General features: G+C 45.0%; 1 protein-coding gene across 1 annotated transcript in view; it reads left to right on the top strand.

Moving 5' to 3' along the window:
* OLFM2 (olfactomedin 2) overlaps positions 1 to 22094 on the top strand; it is an 84927-nt gene that overhangs the window by 26109 nt on the left and 36724 nt on the right. Inside the window, 1 exon segment of the mRNA XM_030195297.1 lies at positions 14756 to 14905. Within this exon segment, the coding sequence (XP_030051157.1) occupies positions 14756 to 14905 (150 nt within the window).

Here is a 22094-nt window from a genome sequence, read left to right on the forward strand (position 1 = left end):
ACTCTAGGCAGCTTCTTGCTGTCCCTTCTAGCTCTATCTCTGATGACTCTTTCAGTATACTCTTACATCCTTCTATGAGTCTCGATGAGTTCTTGAAGTGCCATCCTACCATATCATTCTGTTCTTCTTGGGTGCATCTTGAGGTCCCTTCTAACTCTCTCTCTCTCTCTCTCTCTCTCTCTCTGGTAACTCTAGGCAGCCTCTTGAGGTCTCTTCTAGATGACTCTGGGCAGCTTCTTGCTGTCCCTTCTAGCTCTATCTCTGATGACTCTTTCAGTAGACCCTTAAATCCTTCTATGAATCTTGATGAGTTCCTGAGGTGCCATTTTACCATATCATTCTGTCCTTCTTGGGTGCAACTTGAGGTCCCTTCTCTCTCTCTCTGGTAACTCTAGGCAGCCTCTTGAGGTCTCTTCTAGATGACTCTATACAGCTTCTTGATGTCCCTTCTAGCTCTATCTCTGTTGACTCTTTCAGTAGACTCTTACATCCTTCTATGAGTCTTAATGAGTTCTTGAAGTGCCATCCTACCATATCATTTTGTCCTTCTTGGGTGCATCTTGAGGTCCCTTCTAACTCTCTCTCTCTCTCTCTCTGGTAACTCTAGGCAGCCTCTTGAGGTCTCTTCTAGATGACTATGGGCAGCTTCTTGCTGTCCCTTCTAGCTCTATCTCTGATGACTCTTTCAGTAGACACTTACATCCTTCTATGAGTCTCAATGAGTTCCTGAGGTGCCATCCTACCATATCATTCTGTCCTACTTGAGTGCATCTTGAGGTCCCTTCTAACTCTCTCTCTCTATGGTAACTCTAGGAAACCTCTTGAGGTTCCTTCTAGCTCTATCTCTGGTAACTCTAGGCAGCCTCTTGAGGTCCCTTCTAGCTCTATCTCTGATGACTCTAGGCAGCCTCGTGGTCTCTTCTAGATGACTCTAGGCAGCTTCTTGCTGTCCATTCTAGCTCTATCTCTGATGGCTCTAGGCAATCTCTTGAGGTTCCTTCTTGCTATGTTTCTGGTGACTGTAGGCAGCTTCTTGCAGTCTCTTCTAGCTCTGTCTTTCATGACTCCAGGCAACCTCATGAGGTCCCTTGTATCCTTATCATTCTATAGCTCTAGATTTGCCCCTGAGATCTTTTCATGCCCTATTTCAGATGACCTCCAGAGGTCTCTTAAGCCCCTATTTTTTTCTAAGACCCTATCCATCCTCTAAATATTCCTCCAGCCCTGTTTTGTAGGATTTCTCTTCAGAGCCCACTCTTTAAAACTTCAACAATTTGGTGCATCTTTGGGATTTGCAAGAGATCTGCCATTGTTATCCATAAACTACAGATTACCAGCTCTCCTAAAAAGCTGGTACCATGCTGGGTAAAACAGCCACCATTCCTTCTGCAGGATGGGCATCAGGTTGCAGAACTCATTAATTTAGCCTGCCACTCTGTGCTCTGACACCATATCTTAATTATACCTGTTTTCCCTTTTAACTTTCTTAATGAAGGTTTATGAATTAGTCATCAGATGTAAATTGATACACATGAAAACACGTCAGGCATACACTAGTAGAGCCAGAATAGAAGCAGAGGCTGCAAAGTGTTCACTGTCCCAAATTCCTGAGCACTTCCCCCTCCCTCCCAATGCTTTCTGCATTTTCCTGGGGTCTCCTTTGGCATTTTCAACTCCTGCGTTGTCTGCATTTTGTTATTCTTCTTTGGTTTTTCAGTCTCTGGGTTCATCTTGTAGATGATTCATAGAGTGACAGAGCTGATATTTAAATTTTGACTCTTAGCACAGGGAGGTTAAGTGCCTTTGCTGAAGGTCACACACTGCATTATTAGATGGGAGGGGGATTTTCACAGCTCTCTAACCCCCTCCCTACTGTCTTAGCTTATACAGAGCAAGGTCAATTTTCAGCAAAATACCTAGGAAATTATTTGAAACATCTGCTGTAGGCAACTCAAATTATTCATATATCAGCAATGCTAGACATATAAAACCAGATTCAGTAAATGGTGCCAAGATTTGAGCGCTGGAAAACATCGGTCCTCGTTATAGAACAGCCTCAGTGCTGATTCCTGTGCCCAAGTTTGGGTGGCAGGACTTAAATCTGCTGAAACCAGGTCAATACCTGGCATGCATCCGTGGTACGCTGTAACACCCTGTGCAAATATCTGCAATGCCTCTGACCTGACTATGCCCCTCCTGTGGCCACACTCTTTTGGGTTGCACACTTTTGTAGCATAACACGTAGCAAGATGCATGCACAAATCCAAATTGCTGCCAAGCAACATCAATAATTGTTGGCGCCCAATTATTGGCGTTAATTGACTCATTACTGAATTTACTTATGTGTGCATCTAAGGATCACACCCAAACTTAGGCATTCAAGTTTGAGTGCCCTGTATAGAAACTGGAGGATAGTGAGCACTGCTTGTTATACAGACATACGTATGATACACTCTACATATAAATTGTATCTATAAGATGTAACATTTTATATGTGATTTATCTGAATCTGTTATAAGCAGCAATTCTTCAACTTAGCGATTAAAGGTCGGAAACAATTATGTAGATAAGTTGTAAACTAATTGCACTTACACATGCAATTTGAGCCACTAATTTGCAATATTCACAAAAGTGCTGGGTGCCAAAATCGCTTAGTGCATACATATGAGCAGGCGCAAATTTGGAGAGTATGGGTGGATCATGAGCAGGTTTCTGAGATGTGCGCGTAACTTACAGAATACTGTATGTATTGCCATACTGGGACAGACCAAAGGTCCATCAAGCTCAGCATCCTGTTTCCAACAGTGGCCAATCCAGGGCACAAATACCTGGCTAGATCCAAAAAAAAAGTACAAAACATTTTATGCTGCTTATCCCAGAAATAGTGGATTTTCCCCAAGTGGTTAGGGTGATAGACTTTGGTCCTGGGGAACTGAGGAACTGAGTTTGATTCCTACTTCAGGCCAGGGGCGTATCTGCGTGGGGCCTCAGGGGCCTGGGCCCCCGCAGATTTTGCCCTGGCCCCCCCTACCGCCATCAACCCTCCCCCGTGCCCGTTCTTACTTTTGCTGGCGGGGGACCCCAACCCCCGCCAGCCGAGGTCTGCTTCCACCTGCCGCTGCCTTCAAAACTTCTTCTTCAGCCGGCGGGGGACCCCAAACCCCCGCCAGCCGCCCCGCGCTGTTTAAAATTCATCTTCGGCCTCCGTGGCCGTGCTGCTGGGATAGGCGGCGCTGTTGAAATCCACTTCGGAGTCTGACGTCGTTGTACGTTGTACGTGCTGCGACGTCAGACTCCGAAGTGGATTTCAACAGCGCCGCCTATCCCAGCAGCACGGCCACGGAGGCCGAAGATGAATTTTAAACAGCGCGGGGCGGCTGGCGGGGGTTTGGGGTCCCCCGCCGGCTGAAGAAGAAGGTTTGAAGGCAGCGGCAGGTGGAAGCAGACCTCGGCTGGCGGGGGTTGGGGTCCCCCGCCAGCAAAAGTAAGAACGGCAGCGGGGGAGGGTTGGCGGCGGGAGGGGGGTGGAGAGACTAAGTCATTGGTGGCGGTGGGGGCTCGGCGGCGGGGGGGGGCGCTAAAATGTGCCCCCTCCCTCTGGCTCTGGCCCCCCCTACCGCCGGAGTCCAGATACGCCCCTGCTTCAGGCACAGGCAGCTCCTTGTGACTCTGGGCAAGTCACTTAACCCTCCATTGCCCCATGTAAGCTGCATTGAGCCTGCCATGAGTGGGAAAGCGCGGGATACAAATGTAACAAAAATAAATAAAAATAAATAATGGTCTATGGACTTTTCCTTTAGGAAGCCGTCCAAACCTTTTTTAAACCCCGCTAAGCTAACCGCCTTTACCACATTCTCCGCAAACAAATTCCAGACTTTAATTACATGTTGAGTGAAGAAAACTTTTCTCTGATTCGTTTTAAATTTACTACTTTGTAGCTTCATCGCATGCCCCCTAGTCATAGTGTTTCTGGAAAGCGTAAACAGATGCTTCACGTCTACCCGTTCTACTCCACTCATTATTTTATAGACCTCTATCATATCTCCCCTTAGCCGTCTTCAAGGCATAATTAGGTGCCAGCAGTTTCAACTGCCATTGACTTAGCACAACTGTTGGCGTCTAGCTTTTAGATGCACCAATACCAACTCAGACTAGTATTCCACAATGGAATCTTGATGCCAAGATGCTGTTATTAGCACCAATTATAGCCAATAGTTAATGCCAATTACCAATTGGTTCTTATATTAAGTTATGCGCGTAACTGACACTATTCCATAACACTTGTCCGCTAAGCATAGAATTGTGCACACAAGTTTATAAAATCAGGGGGATAATCTAGGGTTGACTCCAGTCAGTGCGACTGATTCAGGGAAACACCAGCTGTTACCCTGTTTACTAGCGTTGAATATTGGGCCACAGTTTACAGGTATCGCAGTCACCACCCTGGGAACATGCCAAACACACTCCTTCAATACTGGACATAGACTCCCCTCATTCTATGCCAGAAGTTAAGCATCAACTCGGAACATAACATTTGCACTACAGTAGCAGTTACATACCAAAACAAGGGTGAAATGGCAGGTTACGTGCATAAGTGGAATTAGGTTCTATTCTGTAACTTTGCATCCGAGGGTTCTAGCATGTAAATGTAAGGGAACGTCTTGTGGGAGGGGCATGGGCACATTGGTCTATGTCCCAAATATAGCAATCCAGTTTAGAATGGGCTGCAGAGGGCTTTGATGGAGTCTCCAGTTATTTACTACTACTACTACTTATCATTTCTAAAGTGCTACTAGACGTATGCAGTCCCTGCTCAACAGAGCTTACAATCTAATTAGGACAGACAAACAGGACAAACAAGAGATAAGGGAATATTAAAGTGAGGATGATAAAATAAGGGTCCTGAACAAGTGAATAAGGGTTAAGAGTTAAAAGCTGCATCAAAAAGGTGGGCTTTTAGTTTAGATTTGAAGACTGCCAGAGATGGAGCTTGACGTACCAGCTCAGGAAGTCTATTCCAGGCATAAGGTGCAGCAAGATAAAAGGAACGGAGTCTGGAGTTAGCAGTGGAGGAGAAGGATGCAGATAAGAGAGATTTACCCAGTGAACGGAGTTCCCGGGGAGGAATGTAGAGAGAGATGAGAGTGGAGAGATACTGAGGAGCTGCAGAGTGAATGCACTTATAGGTCAATAAGAGGAGTTTGAACTGTATGCGGAAACGGATAGGAAGCCAGTGAAGTGACTTGAGGAGAGGGCTAATATGAGCATAACAACACTGGCGGAATATTAGTCGTGCAGCAGAATTTTGAACAGATTGAAGAGGAGAGAGATGGCTAAGTGGGAGACCTGTGAGAAGCAAGTTGCAATAGTCTAAGCGATGAGAGTGTGGATGAGGGTTCTGGTTGTGTGCTCAGAAAGGAAAGGGCAAATTTTGCCGATATTATAGAGAAAGAAATGACAGGTTTTAGCAGTCTGCTGAATATGTGCAGAGAAGGAGAGGGAGGAGTCAAAGATGACCCCAAGGTTACAAGCTGATGAGACAGGAAGGATGAGAGTGTTATCCACAGAAATAGAGAATGGGGGAGGAGGAGAAGTTGGTTTAGGGGGAAAGATGAGAAGCTCAGTCTTGGTCATGTTTAGTTTCAGATGGCGCTGAGACATCCAGGCAGCAATGTCAGACAGGCACGCTGATACTTTGGCCTGGATTTTGGCTGAGATTTCTGGTGTGGAGAGGTAGATCTGGGAGTCATCAGCGTAAAGATGATATTGAAAACCATGGGATGAGATCAGAGTACCAAGGGAAGAAGTATAGATGGAGAAAAGAAGAGGTCCCAGGACAGATCCCTGTGGTACACTAACTGACAGTGGGATAGAAGTAGAGGAGGATCCACCAGAGTATACACTAAAGGTACGCTGGGAGAGATAAGAAGAAAACCAGGAAAAAACAGAGCCCTGAAATCCAAGTGAGGACAGCGTATCAAGGAGTAGGCTGTGATCAACAGTGTCAAAAGCAGCAGATAGATCGAGAAGGATGAGGATAGAATAGAGACCTTTGGATCTGGCCAGGAACAGATCATTGGAGACTTTAGCAAGCGCTGTTTCAGTTGAATGAAGGGGGTAAAAGCCAGATTGAAGTGGATCAAGAATAGCTTGAGATGAAAGAAAGTCAAGGCAACGGCGGTGAACAGCACGTTCAAGTATCTTGGATAGGAAAGGGAGGAGGGAGATGGGACGGTAGTTGGAAGGACAGGTAGGGTCCAATGAAGGTTTTTTAAGGCGTGGTGTGACTACAGCATGTTTGAAGAGTCAGGGGAGGTGATCCCCGATTCCCTCCGGTGGTCATTTGGTCAGTTGGGGCACCTTTTTGAAGCTTGGTCATGAAAAAAAAGGGACCAAGTGAAGCTGGCGAAATGTTCGTCAAGGCTGGCTTTCTTTTTTCCATTATTGGGCGAAACCGGCTATCTCAAAGCATGCCCCTGTCCCGCCTTTGGTACCCTACCGACATGCCCCCTTGAAGTTTGGCTGGCTCCGCGATGGAAAGCAGTTGGTGCCGGCCAAACTCGGCTTTCGATTATACCGATTTGTGTCGGAAGATGGCTGGCAATCTCCTTCGAAAATAAGCTGGCAAGTGTACTTCGAGTAGATCAAAATTTATGTGCGTAAGAGGTTGAAATCCTTTTTATTTGATAAATTTGATGGTTAAAATTTTTTAGCCTATGCTATTAATTATGACTGAGCTTCTTTTATGTAAATTGCCTGGAAACTCCTGCTGGGATAGTGTTATATAAGATATGGATTAGATGAATTTAGATTCCGGGATCTGTGTCCGTTAATAGAATAACGCGTAGTGCTGGGATCCACACAACTTTGAGTACGAGTTACATCAACTGAAAAGAGGTGTAAATCCCAGCGCATAAAGGCATGAATCACTCGAATTCTATAACAGTGCACACATTTTAAGGGAACACCCCTGCCCCCCCCCCCCCCCCCCCATGACCATACCCCCTTTGGGCACAAATAGGCATGTGTGTTTTCACATGGATCTGCCATTTCTGCCTCATTTGGCACTTTTTCCACACTGAAAATTGATTGCAGAAGAACATAAGTACATAAGCGTTGCTATACTGGGACAAACCAAAGGTCCATCAAGCCCAGCATCCTGTTTCCAACAGTGGCCAATCCAGGTCACAAGTACCTGGCAAGATCCCAAAACAATACAATACCTTTTATGCTGCTCATCCTAGAAATAAGCAGTGGATTTTCTCCAAGTCCATTTTAATAATGGCTTATGGACTTTGCTTTTAGGATGCTATCCAAACCTTTTTTTAAACCCCACTAAGCTATCTGCTTTTACTACATTCTCTGGCAATGAATTCCAGAGTTTAATTACACGTTGAATAAAGAAATATTTTCTCTGATTTGTTTTTAATTTATTACTTTGCAGCTTCATTGCGTGCCCCCTAGTCCTAGTAATTTTGGAAAGAGTAAACAAGCGATTCACATCTACTGTTCCACTCCACTCAGTAATTTATACACCTCTATCATATCTCTCCTCAGGCATCTTTTCTCCAAGCTGAAGAGCCCAAGCTGTTTCAGCCTTCTTCATAGGGAAGTCATCCCATCCCCTTTATCATTTTCATTGCCCTTATCGGTACCTTTTCTAATTCCACTATATCCTTTTTGAGATGCAGCGACCATAATTGCACACAGTATTCAAGGTGTGGTCACACTATGAAATGATACAAAGGCATTATAACATCCTCATTTTTGTTTTCCATTCCTTTCCTAATAATACCTAACATTCTATTTGCTTTCTTAGAGGCCGCCACATACTGAGGGTTTCAAAGTACCGCCAACGATGACTCCTAGATCCTTTTCCTGGTCAGCTAATTTGGAACCTTGCATTCAGATACTGTTTTCATCTCCACCACTTTCACTGGGAGGCCGTTCCACGAATTCATCACCCTTTCCATGAAGAAGTGTTTCTTCAGGTTACTCCTGAGTCTGTCCCCTTTCATCTTCATCCTATGCCCCCTGGTTCCAGAGCTTCTTTTCAATTGAGACTCGCCTCCTGTGCATTTATCCCATGGAGATATTTTAACGTCTCTATCATATCTCCTCTCTCCTGCTTTTCTTCCAGAGTTTACATGTTGGGGTCTTTAAGTCTGTCCCCATATGATTTATGACAAAGACCACTGACAGTTTAGTAGCCGCCATCTGAACCAATTCCATCCTGTTAATATCTTTTTGAAGGTTCAATCTCCACAATTGTGACTCTCCAGAGTGGAGGAGTGGCCTAGTGGTTAGGGTGGTGGACTTTGCTCCTGAGGAGCTGAGTTCAATTTCCACTTCAGGCACAGGCAGCTCCTTGTGACTGTGGGCAAATCACTTAACCCTTCATTACCCCATGTAAGCCACATTCCACCTTATAATCGAAAGAGAAAAACGCCTAGATTTCGACCCAAATCGGGAGATAGACGTTTATCTCACAAAAACGAATAAATCGGTATAATGGAAAGCCGATTTTGGACGTTTTCAACTGCACTCCATCGTGGAAGCGTACAAAGTTGACGGGGGCATGTCGGAGGCGTGGCAAAGGTGGAACTGGGGCGTGGTTATCGGCCGAGGAGAGATGGGCGCCTTTCGCCGATAATGGAAAAAAAGTATGCGTTTGTAGCTAGAATTTAGGGCACTTTTCCTGGACCCTGTTTTTTCACGAATAAGGCCCCAAAAAGTGCCCTAAATGACCAGATTACCACCCGAGGGAATCGGGGATGACCTCCCCTGACTCCCCCAGTGGTCACAAACCCCCTCCCACCACAAAATATGCCGTATCACAACTTTTTATTTTCACCCTCAAATGTCATACCCACCTCCCTGGCAGCAGTATGCAGGTCCCTGGAGCAGTTGCTAGGGGGTGCAGTGGACTTCAGGCAGGTGGACCCAGGCCCATCCCCCCCCACCTGTTACACTTGTGCTGGTAAATGGGAGCCCTCCAAACCGCTCCCCCAAACCCACTGTACCCACATGTAGGTGCCCCCCTTCACCCGTTAGGGCTATAGTAATGGTGTAGACTTGTGGGCAGTGGGTTTTGAGGGGGATTTGGGGGGCTCAACACACAAGGGAAGGGTGCTATGCACCTGGGAGCTCTTTTACCTTTTTTTTTGTTTTTGTAAAAGTGCCCCCTAGGGTGCCCGGTTGGTGTCCTGGCATGTGAGGGGGACCAGTGCACTACGAATCCTGGCCCCTCCCATGAACAAATGCCTTGGATTTATTCGTTTTTGAGCTGGGCGCTTTCATTTTCCATTATCACTGAAAAACAAAAACGCCCAGCTCACAAATTGTCGAATAAAACATGGACGTCTATTTTTTTTCAAAAATACGGTTCGGTCCGCCCCTTCACGGACCCGTTCTCGGAGATAAATGCCCATGGAGAGAGACGTTTTCGTTCGATTATGCCCCTCATTGAGCCTGCCATGAGTGGAAAAGTGTAGGGTACAAATGTAACAAAATAGATAAAATATTCTAAATGAGGTCTTACACAGGGGCATCATCACCTCCTTTTTCCTACTGGACATTCCTCTCCCTATGCACCCAAACGTCCTTCTAGCTTTTGCCATCGCCTTTTCTACCTGTTTGGCCATCTTAAGATCTTCGCATATGATCTTCACATATACCCAAACCCCACTCCTCATTCATGCACAAAATTTCTTCAGCCCCTTAACTGTACCATTCCCTTGGGTTTTTGCAGCCCAAATGCATGACCCTGCATTTTTTTTTTTAATTTATAAGTTTTAACAAATTATTACAAGAACACTTGTAATGGAAAAAATGGAAGAAATTATACATCATTTTCATAGGAAATTCAAATTGTAAAGAAATTACTTTATCTCGTCCATTTCAAGTCCACCATTGGAGAGGAGAAACAAGGTAAAATTCCAGGAAAACTTATTCTCATTAATACATAAGAAAAAAAAAAAAAGAAAAAGAAGAGAACATATTATGCCTGTTACTATCCTATTTACGGAGTAGATGTAGACAGAGCCTGCATTTGCTGACTAGGATTAGCTGCAAACTTAGAATCAAGAAAATTACTTAATTGAATTGCATCATAGAAAATATATTTAACTGAGCTAACTTTTATCACGCATTTACATGGAAAATTTAACCAGAATAGTCCTCCCAACTGTAGGACCCTTGGACGGAGCTTCAAAAACGCTTGGCGTCTCTTCTGTGTTGCTCTAGCAATATCTTGAAATACTCTAATTTTATTATTCATAAAGAGTTCATCTCTATGACGGAAAAATTGTTTAAGGACCCAATCACGGTGGGGTTCTAACACAAAAGAGACAATCAATGTTGCTGGAGGACCCTGCATTTTTTTTAAGCATTAAATCTAAGCTGCCAAATTCTGGATCATTCTTTAAACTTCTCTAGATCCCTCCTCATGTTACCCACCACATCATGTGTGTCTACCCTATAGGCAACTGTACTTGAATTGGACACTGCCTTTAGTTAGGAGGTTATAAAACCCAATATTATGCTTAGGAGTAGCCTAGTGGTTAGCACATTGGTCTTGCAAGCCAGAGGTGGCCAGTTCAAATCCCACTGCTGCTTCTTGTGATCTTGGGCAAGTCACTTAACCCTCCATTGCCTCACCTTGAGCTACTACTGAAAAAGGTGTGAACAAAATCCACATAAATTATTTGAGATTCTGTTGCTACTATCTGAGATTTTACCTGGAATATTGCTATTCCACTAGCAACATTCCTGATCTGCAAGGGCAGGCTTCTACATGGAACGTTGCTAGTGGAGGAGTAGCCTAGTGGTTAGTGCAGTGGAACATTAAATGTTGCTACTATTTGAGATTCTACATGGAATGTTGCTACTAGTGGAGGAGTGGCCTAGTGGTTAGAGCACTGGTCTTGCAATCCAGAGGTGGCCAGTTCAAATCCCACTGCTGCTTCTTGTGATCTTGGGCAAGTCACTTAACCCTCCATTGCCTCACCTTGAGCTACTACTGAAAAAGGTGTGAACAAAATCCACATAAATTATTTGAGATTCTGTTGCTACTATCTGAGATTTTACCTGGAATATTGCTATTCCACTAGCAACATTCCTGATCTGCAAGGGCAGGCTTCTACATGGAACGTTGCTAGTGGAGGAGTAGCCTAGTGGTTAGTGCAGTGGAACATTAAATGTTGCTACTATTTGAGATTCTACATGGAATGTTGCTACTAGTGGAGGAGTGGCCTAGTGGTTAGAGCACTGGTCTTGCAATCCAGAGGTGGCTTTTTCAAACCCCACTGCTGCTCCTTGTGATCTTGGGCAAGTCACTTAACCCTCCATTGTCTCAGGTACAAACTTAGATTGTGAGCTCTCCTGGGACAGAGAAATATCCAGAGTACCTGAATGTAACTCACCTTGAGCTACTACTGAAAGAGGTGTGAGCAAAATCTAAATAAATATGATGCTACCTCCTATGCACTGTATTTGATCACTGATCCCAGCGGTGCTATTTACTGAATACAACTTCCAATCAGCAGGCTTTATGCATCCACCTATCAGATCCTTGCATGACTGCTTTGTATGACTTCTGTGCAGCCACCTCCAGGGTGCAGGTGACCCTGATAGTGCATCTGAAAATGAGTGTGAGCTTGCTAGAAGCCATCTGGCAGTGTTCAGTTCATGGCACAGGTTTTCCCTGTGCTTTCTCTGCAGGGAACATGTGTGGACAGATCAGCAGGAAAAGTGGCATTTGACAAATGGTTTCCGGGGAGAAAGTGGCCGAACATGATTAATCTCCTTAATGAAATTTTTGTTGACCTTGTTGAAGAAGCCGGACTTCTGGAGGGAGAAACAGTCAAAATCTGTGGCTTCAGGGTAGGATGGACATTAGACCTCAGGTGAATCTCTTTATTTCCCTGTGTCTCATCTCTGATCCTAGGCTCTCTCACTAACTCTGTTTGTCACTTCAGGGTGAGTCACTTCATCACTCAGTGCCTCAGGTCTAATCCCCGGCCTGGGCTTTTGAGTGCCCTCAGCCTCTGAGCTCCTCAGAAGCTCTCTGGTCTCTAATACACCAGTGGTCTGCAGGCAAGAATCGTGTGGTCCACCTAAGTACATAAGAATAGCCACACTGGGACAGACCAAAGATCCATCAAGCCCAGCATCCTGTTTCTAACAGTTGCCAATCCAGGTCACAAATACCTGGCAAGATCCCAGAAAAGCTCAAAACATTTTATGCTGCTTATCCCAGAAATAAGCAGTGGATTTTCCCCAAGTCCATTTTAATAATGGTCTATGGACTTTTCTTTTAGGAAGCCGTCCAAACCTTTTTAAAACCCTGCTAAGCTACCCACCTTCACCACATTCTCTGGCAACGAATTCCAGAGTTTACACATGGAGTGAAGAAAAACTTTCTCCGATTCATCCATGTATCTTCACCCCTCAATCTCTGATCCTCTCTTCCCTTTGACCTTATCCTCTGCCCTCTGTATCTGTCTCAGGCAGGCTTGAACCCTGACACAGTTTGATTTTCCTCTATCACTGTGCATTACACGCCCTCCTCCCCTCGGTCTTGCATTTGTCTTTGTATGGAAAATGGTTCTTTTGGGTGTTTAATTGACAGTACTAGGTATTTGAATGTTTCTATCACATCCACCTTTTCTTTCCTTGGGTGAGTGCATTTAAGCCTCTCTGAGTATTTGTGACCAGTTTCTTCTGTTCATTCCCAACCCCCAAGAAGCAGTGGCATAGCCACAGGTAGGCCTGGGTGGGCCACGTCCCACCCACTTAGGGCTCAGGACCACCCAAAAATAGCACACATTTAGCAGTAGCTGGTGGGGAGCCCAAGCTCCGCCAGCTGAAGACTTCCTCTGATGGTAACAAAAACGCTATTCTCCGTGATACCGGCACCTGCACATGCTACGTTTTCAGCACATGCCTGCTGCAGACTGCCAAGGTGGAGAGAAGCGTTTTCCCACCAGATGAGATGTTTCTTGGTGGTGGGGAAGGGGGAGAACACTTGGTGCCCATCCACGTTTTGCCTAGGCCCACCCAAAATCTGTTTTCTGGCTATGCCGCTGCCAAGAAGTGGAAGAGTAGCCTTTGGTTAGTGCAGTGGGCTGAGAACTGGGGAAACTGGGTTTAATTCCCACTGTGGCTCCTTGTGGTCCTGAGCAATTTACTTAACTTTTCATTGTCCTAGTACAAAAAGCTTAGATTGTGAGCCCTCTCCATGGACAGAGAAAGTACCTTTGTATAATATATGTAAAAGTGGAAGACCAGATGGTCACCAAGCAAGAAGCTTAACATTAATTGTTGCACCAAAAAATGTAATAAAATTATTGTATATGGATAACAAGGCGAAGGTCTCATAAATCATCCAGTCTATACTCCATTCTGTTGACGGTGGAGGTTTTTGGTCAACGATTAGATTCTATCACCAAAAGTCTTGAAAGATGGCTCCTTAAGTCAAAAGAATGGAGAATAGACTGGGTGATTTATGAGACCTTTACCTCGTTATCCATATGCAATAATTTCATTAAGTTTTTTGGTGCAATAATTTTATGTTAAGCTTCTTGCTTGGTGACCATCTGGTCTTCTGCTGTTTGATATTGTTTTGCTTTATTTAGACCAGTAACTTAAGTCTGCAAATTACTTGTAGCATTAAGTATTAAGGATTCTTATAATATATGTAAACCACTTTGGTTGTACCTCAGAAAGTCAGACTGGTGACTCTGTGCAATACCTGAAGGGCTGGATTTTCTGTTTTCCTTAGTAGAGGTGGCCAGGGTCTGGACCAGACTGCCAGATGAATCACAACCTCATCACCTTTCTCTCTAACTGCCCTGCACCCAATTCCCCAAGCTACAATACTAACCCTTTTGGTAAGATGGAAAAGGACAGTGACCCTGGCTAGGGGAGTCACTTTCATTTATCCTGTCCAAAAGCCAGAATTAGGTGAGGCTGGGACCGTGTCCCACACTGACACATAGGTACCAGCTCTATGAGTGCAGCAGGTTCCTGATCACCCCTTAGGGTCCTTTACTGGGTTTAGCATTTTGACACTGAAGCTCTCCTTGGTTCCTTCTGCAAGTTCCCAATTTCCAAATATACCAGCAATCTGCAGACTGCAACCATGGTCTTATCAGTCAAATTACAGTCCTTAAGCAAAAGTCAGTGATTCAGTATAGGGGTGGAGAGTGAGGGGGGGATGATCCCCTTATGCAGTGGTACAGTAGGAGGGAGAAAAGCTCTGAGGGGGTTGCAGCTGCTTCTTTCCCCCAAATAACCCTCTCCTTGTTAAATTTTTAATCCAGGCTACAGAAGCAGATTACAAATCACTGAGAGATATTACACAAATGCCCGTGTTCGTATAGTGGGGAAAGGGAGCAATTTTGAGGGGTGGTTGGCATGAAATACCATTGCCAGAAAGTGGGTGATGACTTATTCACCCCAGTGAGCCACAGGCCTTTCCGCCCATCTGTTGGTCACTTGGGGGAAGAAAGAAGAGAAGATGCAATGTAGAAGAGAAGATGCAAAGTGATGGGTCCCTGAGGAGAGCTTGATGCAAAAGATGCAAGGCATAGCACTTCCTTGAGGAATGCCAGAAGGGAGCTTTGCCTATCGAGACGTTTACAAGGACCTTGAGTTGGGCTGAGGGTGGGCTTCCCTGTGTGGTTGATGAGCAGTGAGTCTGATCCTGCTGAGACTTCACTGACCCCCCTCCCTTTTATTGTTCTCCTCACAGACCCTGTTCCCTGGACCTGAGGATGGCTGGCAGATCTATACCTCAGCACAGGCCCCTGATGGCAAATGCATCTGTACGGTGGTGGCCCCTGCACAAAGCACGTGTTCCCGAGACCCTCGGAGCCGGCAGCTCCGGCAGCTTCTGGAAAAGGTGAGAGGTCTGATGTGGGGCCATGCAGGATACTGGAAGAGATGGACAAAGCGGGGTGATGGGGTGATATATGTCACCGTTATTTAATGCCAATCATCTTAACTGCACCCAACAGGGAACAAAGCCTAGGAAGAGCTGGTAGTGAAGAGGAAAGATGGAGAAGGGAAGAGGTTTACTGAGAAAGCTGGAGGGAGTAAGAGGTTTACTGACACAGCTGGGGTAGAGAGAGAAAGAGAGAGGAACAGGAAGAGAAATGAACATAGAAACAGAGGAGGAGGAGGAGAGAGAGAGAGAGAGAGAGAGAGAGAGAGAGACTCAGAGACAGGTGGGCAGGGAGAGAAAGAAAGACTCAGAGATAGGGGAATGGGGAGAGAGAGAGAGAGACAGAGGGAAAATCATTGAAAAGGGACAGAACCTGAGTTTGCCAGAACACAGCTGTACTCTCTCAGAGAGACAGAAAGGGTATGAAGCCCAGTCAGGTAGGAGCTCTGGGTTCCACACCCCACCATGTCCTCTGTGGCTGGTCATGCTCCTGTTACAGAGTGGGGTATGCTGGGGGCTGTGTGAAGATGTTCTTATGGGGGAGGGGTCCTTATAACTGGGATTACAGCCATAGGGAGGGACACATTGGAGGCTGTGTAAAGATGTTCTTATAAGGGGGGGGGGGTTCTTATAACAGGGATTATTTCCATAGAGATGACTATGCTGGGAGTCTATGCAAAGATTTTCTTTCATGGGGGAATTGTCCTTATAACAGAGATTACCCTCCAGCCCCAATACAAGCACTGAAAAATACATCACCTAGAACACAAAGTAGAGAAGGATTTTTCATCTCTGTCTCTGTCTGTCTCTTTCTTTCTCTCTCTCTCTTAGCCTGTGGTGTGCTCCCTGAGGCGGGGGGTGGAGGGGAGTGAATGAGCACGTCATTTCTGCAGAGGGTGATGGATTGGGGGAGCACTAGAGCAGCCATTCATCACTCCGGGGAACAGATAGAAAAATATCCTATTAATTTCGTCTGTGCCCAGTCCAGCATACATTAATAGCCCATTTGGGCGGCTTCCTGTGGAGCAATTTGGTTTTAAACAAACAGGCCAAGCTCCCAGTTACAGGGTGGATAGCTTTTTTTTTTCTGCTGTTTTCTATAAGCTACAGCTGGGCAGTGCATTTTTCCTGAAAGCAAAAATTTGAGTGGTGATGCAACTTACAAAAATAATAATATTCCATTTATCTGTTCCCTAGTGAAGGACAGAGGGGGAGTTTTGCAGGATTATCCTTTTCACAATTCAGCCCCCTTCATATTTTCCAGCAAGGATCTGGGTGGAGGTTTTCGGCATGGGGGGAACAGTAGTAAGATAATCCTTAGAAACTGAAGCTGGGTGAAATAGAATCAGGGGCCAACTGAGGCTTTGCTGGTGCCTTAAATATTTTTTTTTAAACCCTGTTAACTAGTTTCAGAAGACATCCTGACCTCTGCAATCCATTTTCTCTCAGCAGGAGAAAACAACACATAAGTCAGGGTTTCTTTTGTTTTATGGCAGTGGTGTTTAATTAGAGCTTTTTTTTTTTATCATAGTGCCTTTTATTCATTCATCATATCCCTTTTTACATCTAGGCTGGATTATTGTAATATTGTTTATTTGGGTTACCCCAATGTACTCTCAAGAAACTGCAGATGCTGCAAAATTCTGTGATTTGTCTTTTGTGTAATTTGAAGAAATCAGATCACATTAGTCAATCATTCAAACTGCTTCATTGGTTGCCCGTTAAATCTCATATTATTTTCAAACTTCTTCTTTTAACTTTTAAGGTTTTTCGAATTGATAATCCTAATTATTTTGCACTACTTATTGTTCCTTACTTACAGATTAGGATTTGGTTATTGGACAGAAAACAGAGGGTAGGGTTAAATGTCCATTTTTGTCAATGGAGGAGGGTGAATAGTGGAGTGCCACACGGATCTGTACTAGGACCAATGCTAGTTAACATATTTATAAATGATCTGGAAATAGGAACAAGTGAGGTGATTAAATTTGCAGATGACACAAAACTATTCAAGGTTGTTAAAACACATGTGGGCTGTGAAGAAATTGCAAGAAAACCTTAGGAAACTGGAAGACTGGGCATCCAAATGGCAGATAAAATTTAATGTGGACAAACGCAAAGTGATGCACAGTGGGAAGAATAATCTGAATCGCAGTTATCTAATGCTAGGGTCCACCTTGGGGGTCAGCACCGAAGAAAAAGGTCTAGGTGTCATTGTAGACAATATGCTGAAATCTTCTGTTCAGTGTGTGGTGGCAGCCAAAAAAGAAAACAGAATTGTAAGACTTATTAGGAAAGGGATGGTAAATAAGAATGTGAATACTAAAATGCCTATGTATCACTCCATGGTGCAACCTCACCTTGAGTAGTTTTTTCAGTTCTGGTCACTGTATTACAAAAAAGATGTGGAGGGGCATAATCGAACGCAAATGCCTATCTCCATGGGCGTCTATGTCCAAAAACGGGTACGTGAAGAGGCGGGACAGACCGTATTTTTGAAAAAATGGACGTTTTTCAGCTGGGCGTTTGTTTTTTTTAGCGATAATGGAAACTAAAAACGCCCAGCTCAAAAACGTCCTAATCCAAGCCATTTGGTCATGGGAGGGGCCACAATTCATAGTACACTCGCCCCCCTGACATGCCAGGACACCAACTGGGCACCCTAGAGGTCAGTGCGGTGGACTTCAGACAACGCTCCCACATGCATAGCTCCCTTACCATTGGTGCTGAGCCCCCAACCCCCCTCCCCTAAAACCCACTACTCACAAATGTACAACACTACCATAGCTCTAAGGGGTGAAGGGGACACCTACATGTGGGTACAGTGGGTTTTGCAGACTTCCCATTTACCAGCACAAGTGTTACAGGTAGGGGGGGATGGGCCTGGGTCCGCCTGGCTGAAGTGCACTGCGGTACCCACTAAAATTGCTCCAGGGACCTGCATGCACGCAGGCCTCTAGGACTTGTTGCTGCTATATAACATTGGCACACCAGTTGACACCTGAAGACTAATCTTTTCGAAAACGTCCTTTATTGGAATAAGCACGCTTACTCACAGTTAACTGCAGATCAGAGGTTGTGCCCCACTGGCAACGAGTCTCCTTGGTACTGAGATGAGCAGTAGGTCAGAGCTGGCAGAATGCTGTACAATGCCCTCTTTCAGCCACAGTCAAGGGAAGAACTAAGTTCTCTAACGTGGCTAACATGTGAAAGGGATCTAAAACTGGCTTACAAAAATGGCCACTACCTCATGGACTACCAGAAACAAAACAGGGCACACTCTGACCCAGTAAGCAGGGGGAAAAGCACCATGGGAGTACAGCCTACCAACTACCAACATCGTGAGCATTTGCCACAAGCTAGTGGAATCACGGAGCCCAATACCCTACACCCACCACAATGCATTGCTGATGTGATTCTGCAGTGCGCATAACAGAAAAGGTGTCACACTCACCCGAGAGCCACATCAGAACCAGGGAAAGGCTGTCAGAGGATAGAACACATTCTGCTGTCATAGAGGTGGGTACGGCATTTGAGGCTGGCATAGAGGCTGAAAAAAAAGTTTGTAAAGTGGAATTTTTTTGGTGGGAGGGGGTTAGTGACCACTGGGGGAGTCCGGGGAGGTCATCCCCGATTCCCTCCAGTGGTCATCTGGTCAGTTGGGGCACTTTTTTGGGACCTGTTGTGAAAAAAAAGGGTCCAAAAAAAGTGACCCAAAATCGCGGTAAAAACGCTTTTTTTTCGATTATCAGCTAAAGACGCCCATCTCTCCTCGGCCGATAACCACGCCCCAGTTCCGCCTTCACCACACCTCCAACACGCCCCCGTCAACTTTACCCGTTTCCGCGACGGATTGCAGTTGGAAACGCCCAAAATCAGCTTTCGATTATACCGATTTGGGAGCCCACAGGAGAAAGACGCCCATCTCCCGATTTGGGTCGCAATATAGGCGTTTTTCTCTTTCGATTATAAGCTGGATAGTGATTTAGAAAAGGTTCAAAGAAGAGCAACCAAAATGTGTGTGAGGAAAGGCTAAAGAGGTTAGGGCTCTTCAGCTTGGAAAAGAGACGGCTGAGGGGAGATATGATTGAGGTCTGCAAAATCCTGAGTGGTGTAGAATGAGTAGAAGTGAATTGACTTTTTACTCTTTCAAAAAGTACAAAGACTAGGGGACACTCAATGAAGTTGCATGAAAATACTTTTAAAACAAATAGGAAGAAATATTTTTTTCTCTCAACAAATAGTTAAGCTCTGGATCTCTTTGTCGGAGAATGTGTTAACATTGGTTAGTGTATCTGGGTTTAAAAAAGGTTTGGACAAGTTTCTGGAGGAAAACTCTATAGTCTGCTATTGAGACAGACATGGGGAAGCCACTGCTTGCTCTGAGATTGGTAGCATTTGGGTTGTGACCTGGATTGGCCACTGTTGGAAACAGGATACTGGGCTAGATGGACCATTGATCTGACACAATGTGGCTATTCTTATGTTCTTATGTGTTTATTCTCCTGGGCATGTTTCTCAATCTCAGAATGATCACTGTTTGGTTCTGCTAGGCCTTCACATTGCTAGACTGGAATATACATATCAGAATGCATTTTTCTTTCAGGCTTCTGCTGCATGGAACTTTCTTCCTCTCTCTATTTGAAGTGAGTTATCTTTGAAATCCTTTAAGATTAAATTGAATACTTGGCTCTTCCAGCAAGCTTTTGATGGAACCTGATTTGCAGTACATTGGGGTTGGACAGTGCTGCCTTGAGTATTTTTGCCTGTTGTATGATTGTTTTTTACTTTTCTATCATGGACTTTGGAGTTCTTTTCTTTTATGTATACTTTTACCCCCTCCCCCCCCCTTTTTTTTACAAAGCCGTGCTAGTGGCTGCCAGTGCAATAATGCTGACACATCCCGTTCAAAGATGTTATAGTAAGTGGATGAGTAGCCTAGTGGTTAGTGCAGCAGACTTTGATCCTGGGGGACTGGTTTCAGTTCCCACTGCAGCTCCTTGTGACTCTGGGCTAGTCACTTAACCCTCCATTGCCCCTGGTACAAAATAAGTACCTGAATATATGTAAACCGCTTTGAATGTAGTTGCAAAAACCTCAGAAAGGTCTATTTCCCCTTTCCTATTTGAGATTCTACATAGAATGTTGCTACTATTTGAGATTCTACATGGAATGTTGCTATTCCACTAGCAACATTCCATGTAGAAGCCTGCCCTTGCAGATCAGCAATGCGGCCGCGCAGGCTTCTGTTTCTGTGAGTCTGACGTCCTGCACATATGTGCAGGACGTCAGACTCACAGAAAGAGAAGCCTGCGTGGCCGCGTTGCTGACCTGCAAGGGCAGGCTTCTACATGGAATGTTGCTAGTGGAGGAGTAACCTAGTGGTCAGTGCAGCAGACTCTGATTCTGGGGAACCGGGTTCAATTCCCACTGCAGCTCCTTGTGACTTTGGGCAAGTCACTTAACCCTCCATTGCCCCTGGTACAAAATAAGTACCTGAATATATGTAAACCGCTTTGAATGTAGTTGCAAAAACATCAGAAAGGTCTATTTCCCCTTCCCTATTTGAGATTCTACATGGAATGTTGCTACTATTGGAGATTCTACATGGAATGTTGCTATTCCACGAGCAACATTCCATGTAGAAGCCTGCCCTTGCAGACCAGCAATGCGGCTGTGCAGGCTTCTGTTTCTGTGAGTCTGACGTCCTGCATGGCCGCGTTGCTGATCTGCAAGGGCAGGCTTCTACATGGAATGTTACTAGTGGAGGAGTAGCCTAGTGGTTAGTGCAGTGGACTCTGATTCTGGGGAACTGGGCTCAATTCCCACTGCAGCTCCTTGTGACTCTGGGCTAGTCACTTAACCCTTTATTGCCCCAGGTACAAAAACAGATTGTGAGCCCTCTAGAGACAGAGAAAGTACCTGCTTATAATGTGTACAGTGCTGCATGAATCTAGTAGTGCTATAGTAATAGTAGTAGTATAACCCAGATTATATCCATGACCACCTATGTTAATAGCTTTCACCACATCTTTCAGCCACAGATTCCAGAGTTTCATTGGTGACATCCTTCTGGTACATGTACATGACCAGAATTAATCATACTTGACAGACCTCATCGACTTACCAACCAGAAATACATCTAAGTCATCACGAACTTATCTAAATCTGCACTACCCTAGCTGCAAAGGCCTCAAATTTATTTATTTATTGCATTTGTACCCCACATTATCCCACCTTTTTGCAGGCTCAATGTGGCTTACAGAGTGTTGTTATGATGTAGTCATTACAAGATCTTAAATACAATCGATGGTAGGCTGAGGGATCTTAAGTACAATCGATAATAGGCTGAAGGTAAATGGGGATTTAGATGGAAAGATGGTAGGTACAAATACAAATCAACTTATGCATCCAGCTTTTCCTACATAAGTACACAACTGTGGAACGCATTACCGAAAGCCTTGAAAACAACATACGACCACCTAAATTTCCGGAGGTCACTAAAGACCAACCTGTTTGAAAAGGCATACCCTACCGACCCAACCTAATAGCCAGATCTCTGCAACACAACAAAAGTAAAGTACATAATGGACATAACACAACTCTTCCATTGACTGCTCCACACAAACTTTTATTACCACAACACCACTTTGTATTTGTTCACACCGGAGTCTGCGAACGCATCTCCGGCACTATCCAGCTTATTTTCGAAAGACATCACCGGCCATCTTCTGACACAAATCGGGAGATGGCCGGCCATCTCCTGAAGTCAGCCAAATCAGTAAAATGGAAAGCCGATTTTGGCCGGCTCCAACTGCTTTCCGTCACAGACCCGGCCAAACTTCAAGGGGGCATTTCGGCAGGGTAGCGAAGGCGAGATGGGGGCAGGACAGGGCGTGGTTACGAGATGGCCGGCTTCAGCTGATAATGGAAAAAAGATGGCCGGCTCTGATGAGCATTTCGCCGGCTTCACTTGGTCCATTTATTTTCAGGACCAAGTCTAAAAACAGTGCCCCAATTGACCAGATGACCACCGGAGGGAATCAGGGATCACCTCCCCTTTCTCCCCCAGTGGTGGCCAACCCCCTCCCACCCAATACAAAAAAAAACTTTTTGCCAGCCTCTATGCCAGCCTCAAATATCATAC

The sequence above is a fragment of the Microcaecilia unicolor genome, chromosome 3 (genome assembly GCF_901765095.1).
Source record: "Microcaecilia unicolor chromosome 3, aMicUni1.1, whole genome shotgun sequence".
In the NCBI taxonomy this organism is placed as follows: Eukaryota; Metazoa; Chordata; class Amphibia; order Gymnophiona; family Siphonopidae; genus Microcaecilia; species Microcaecilia unicolor.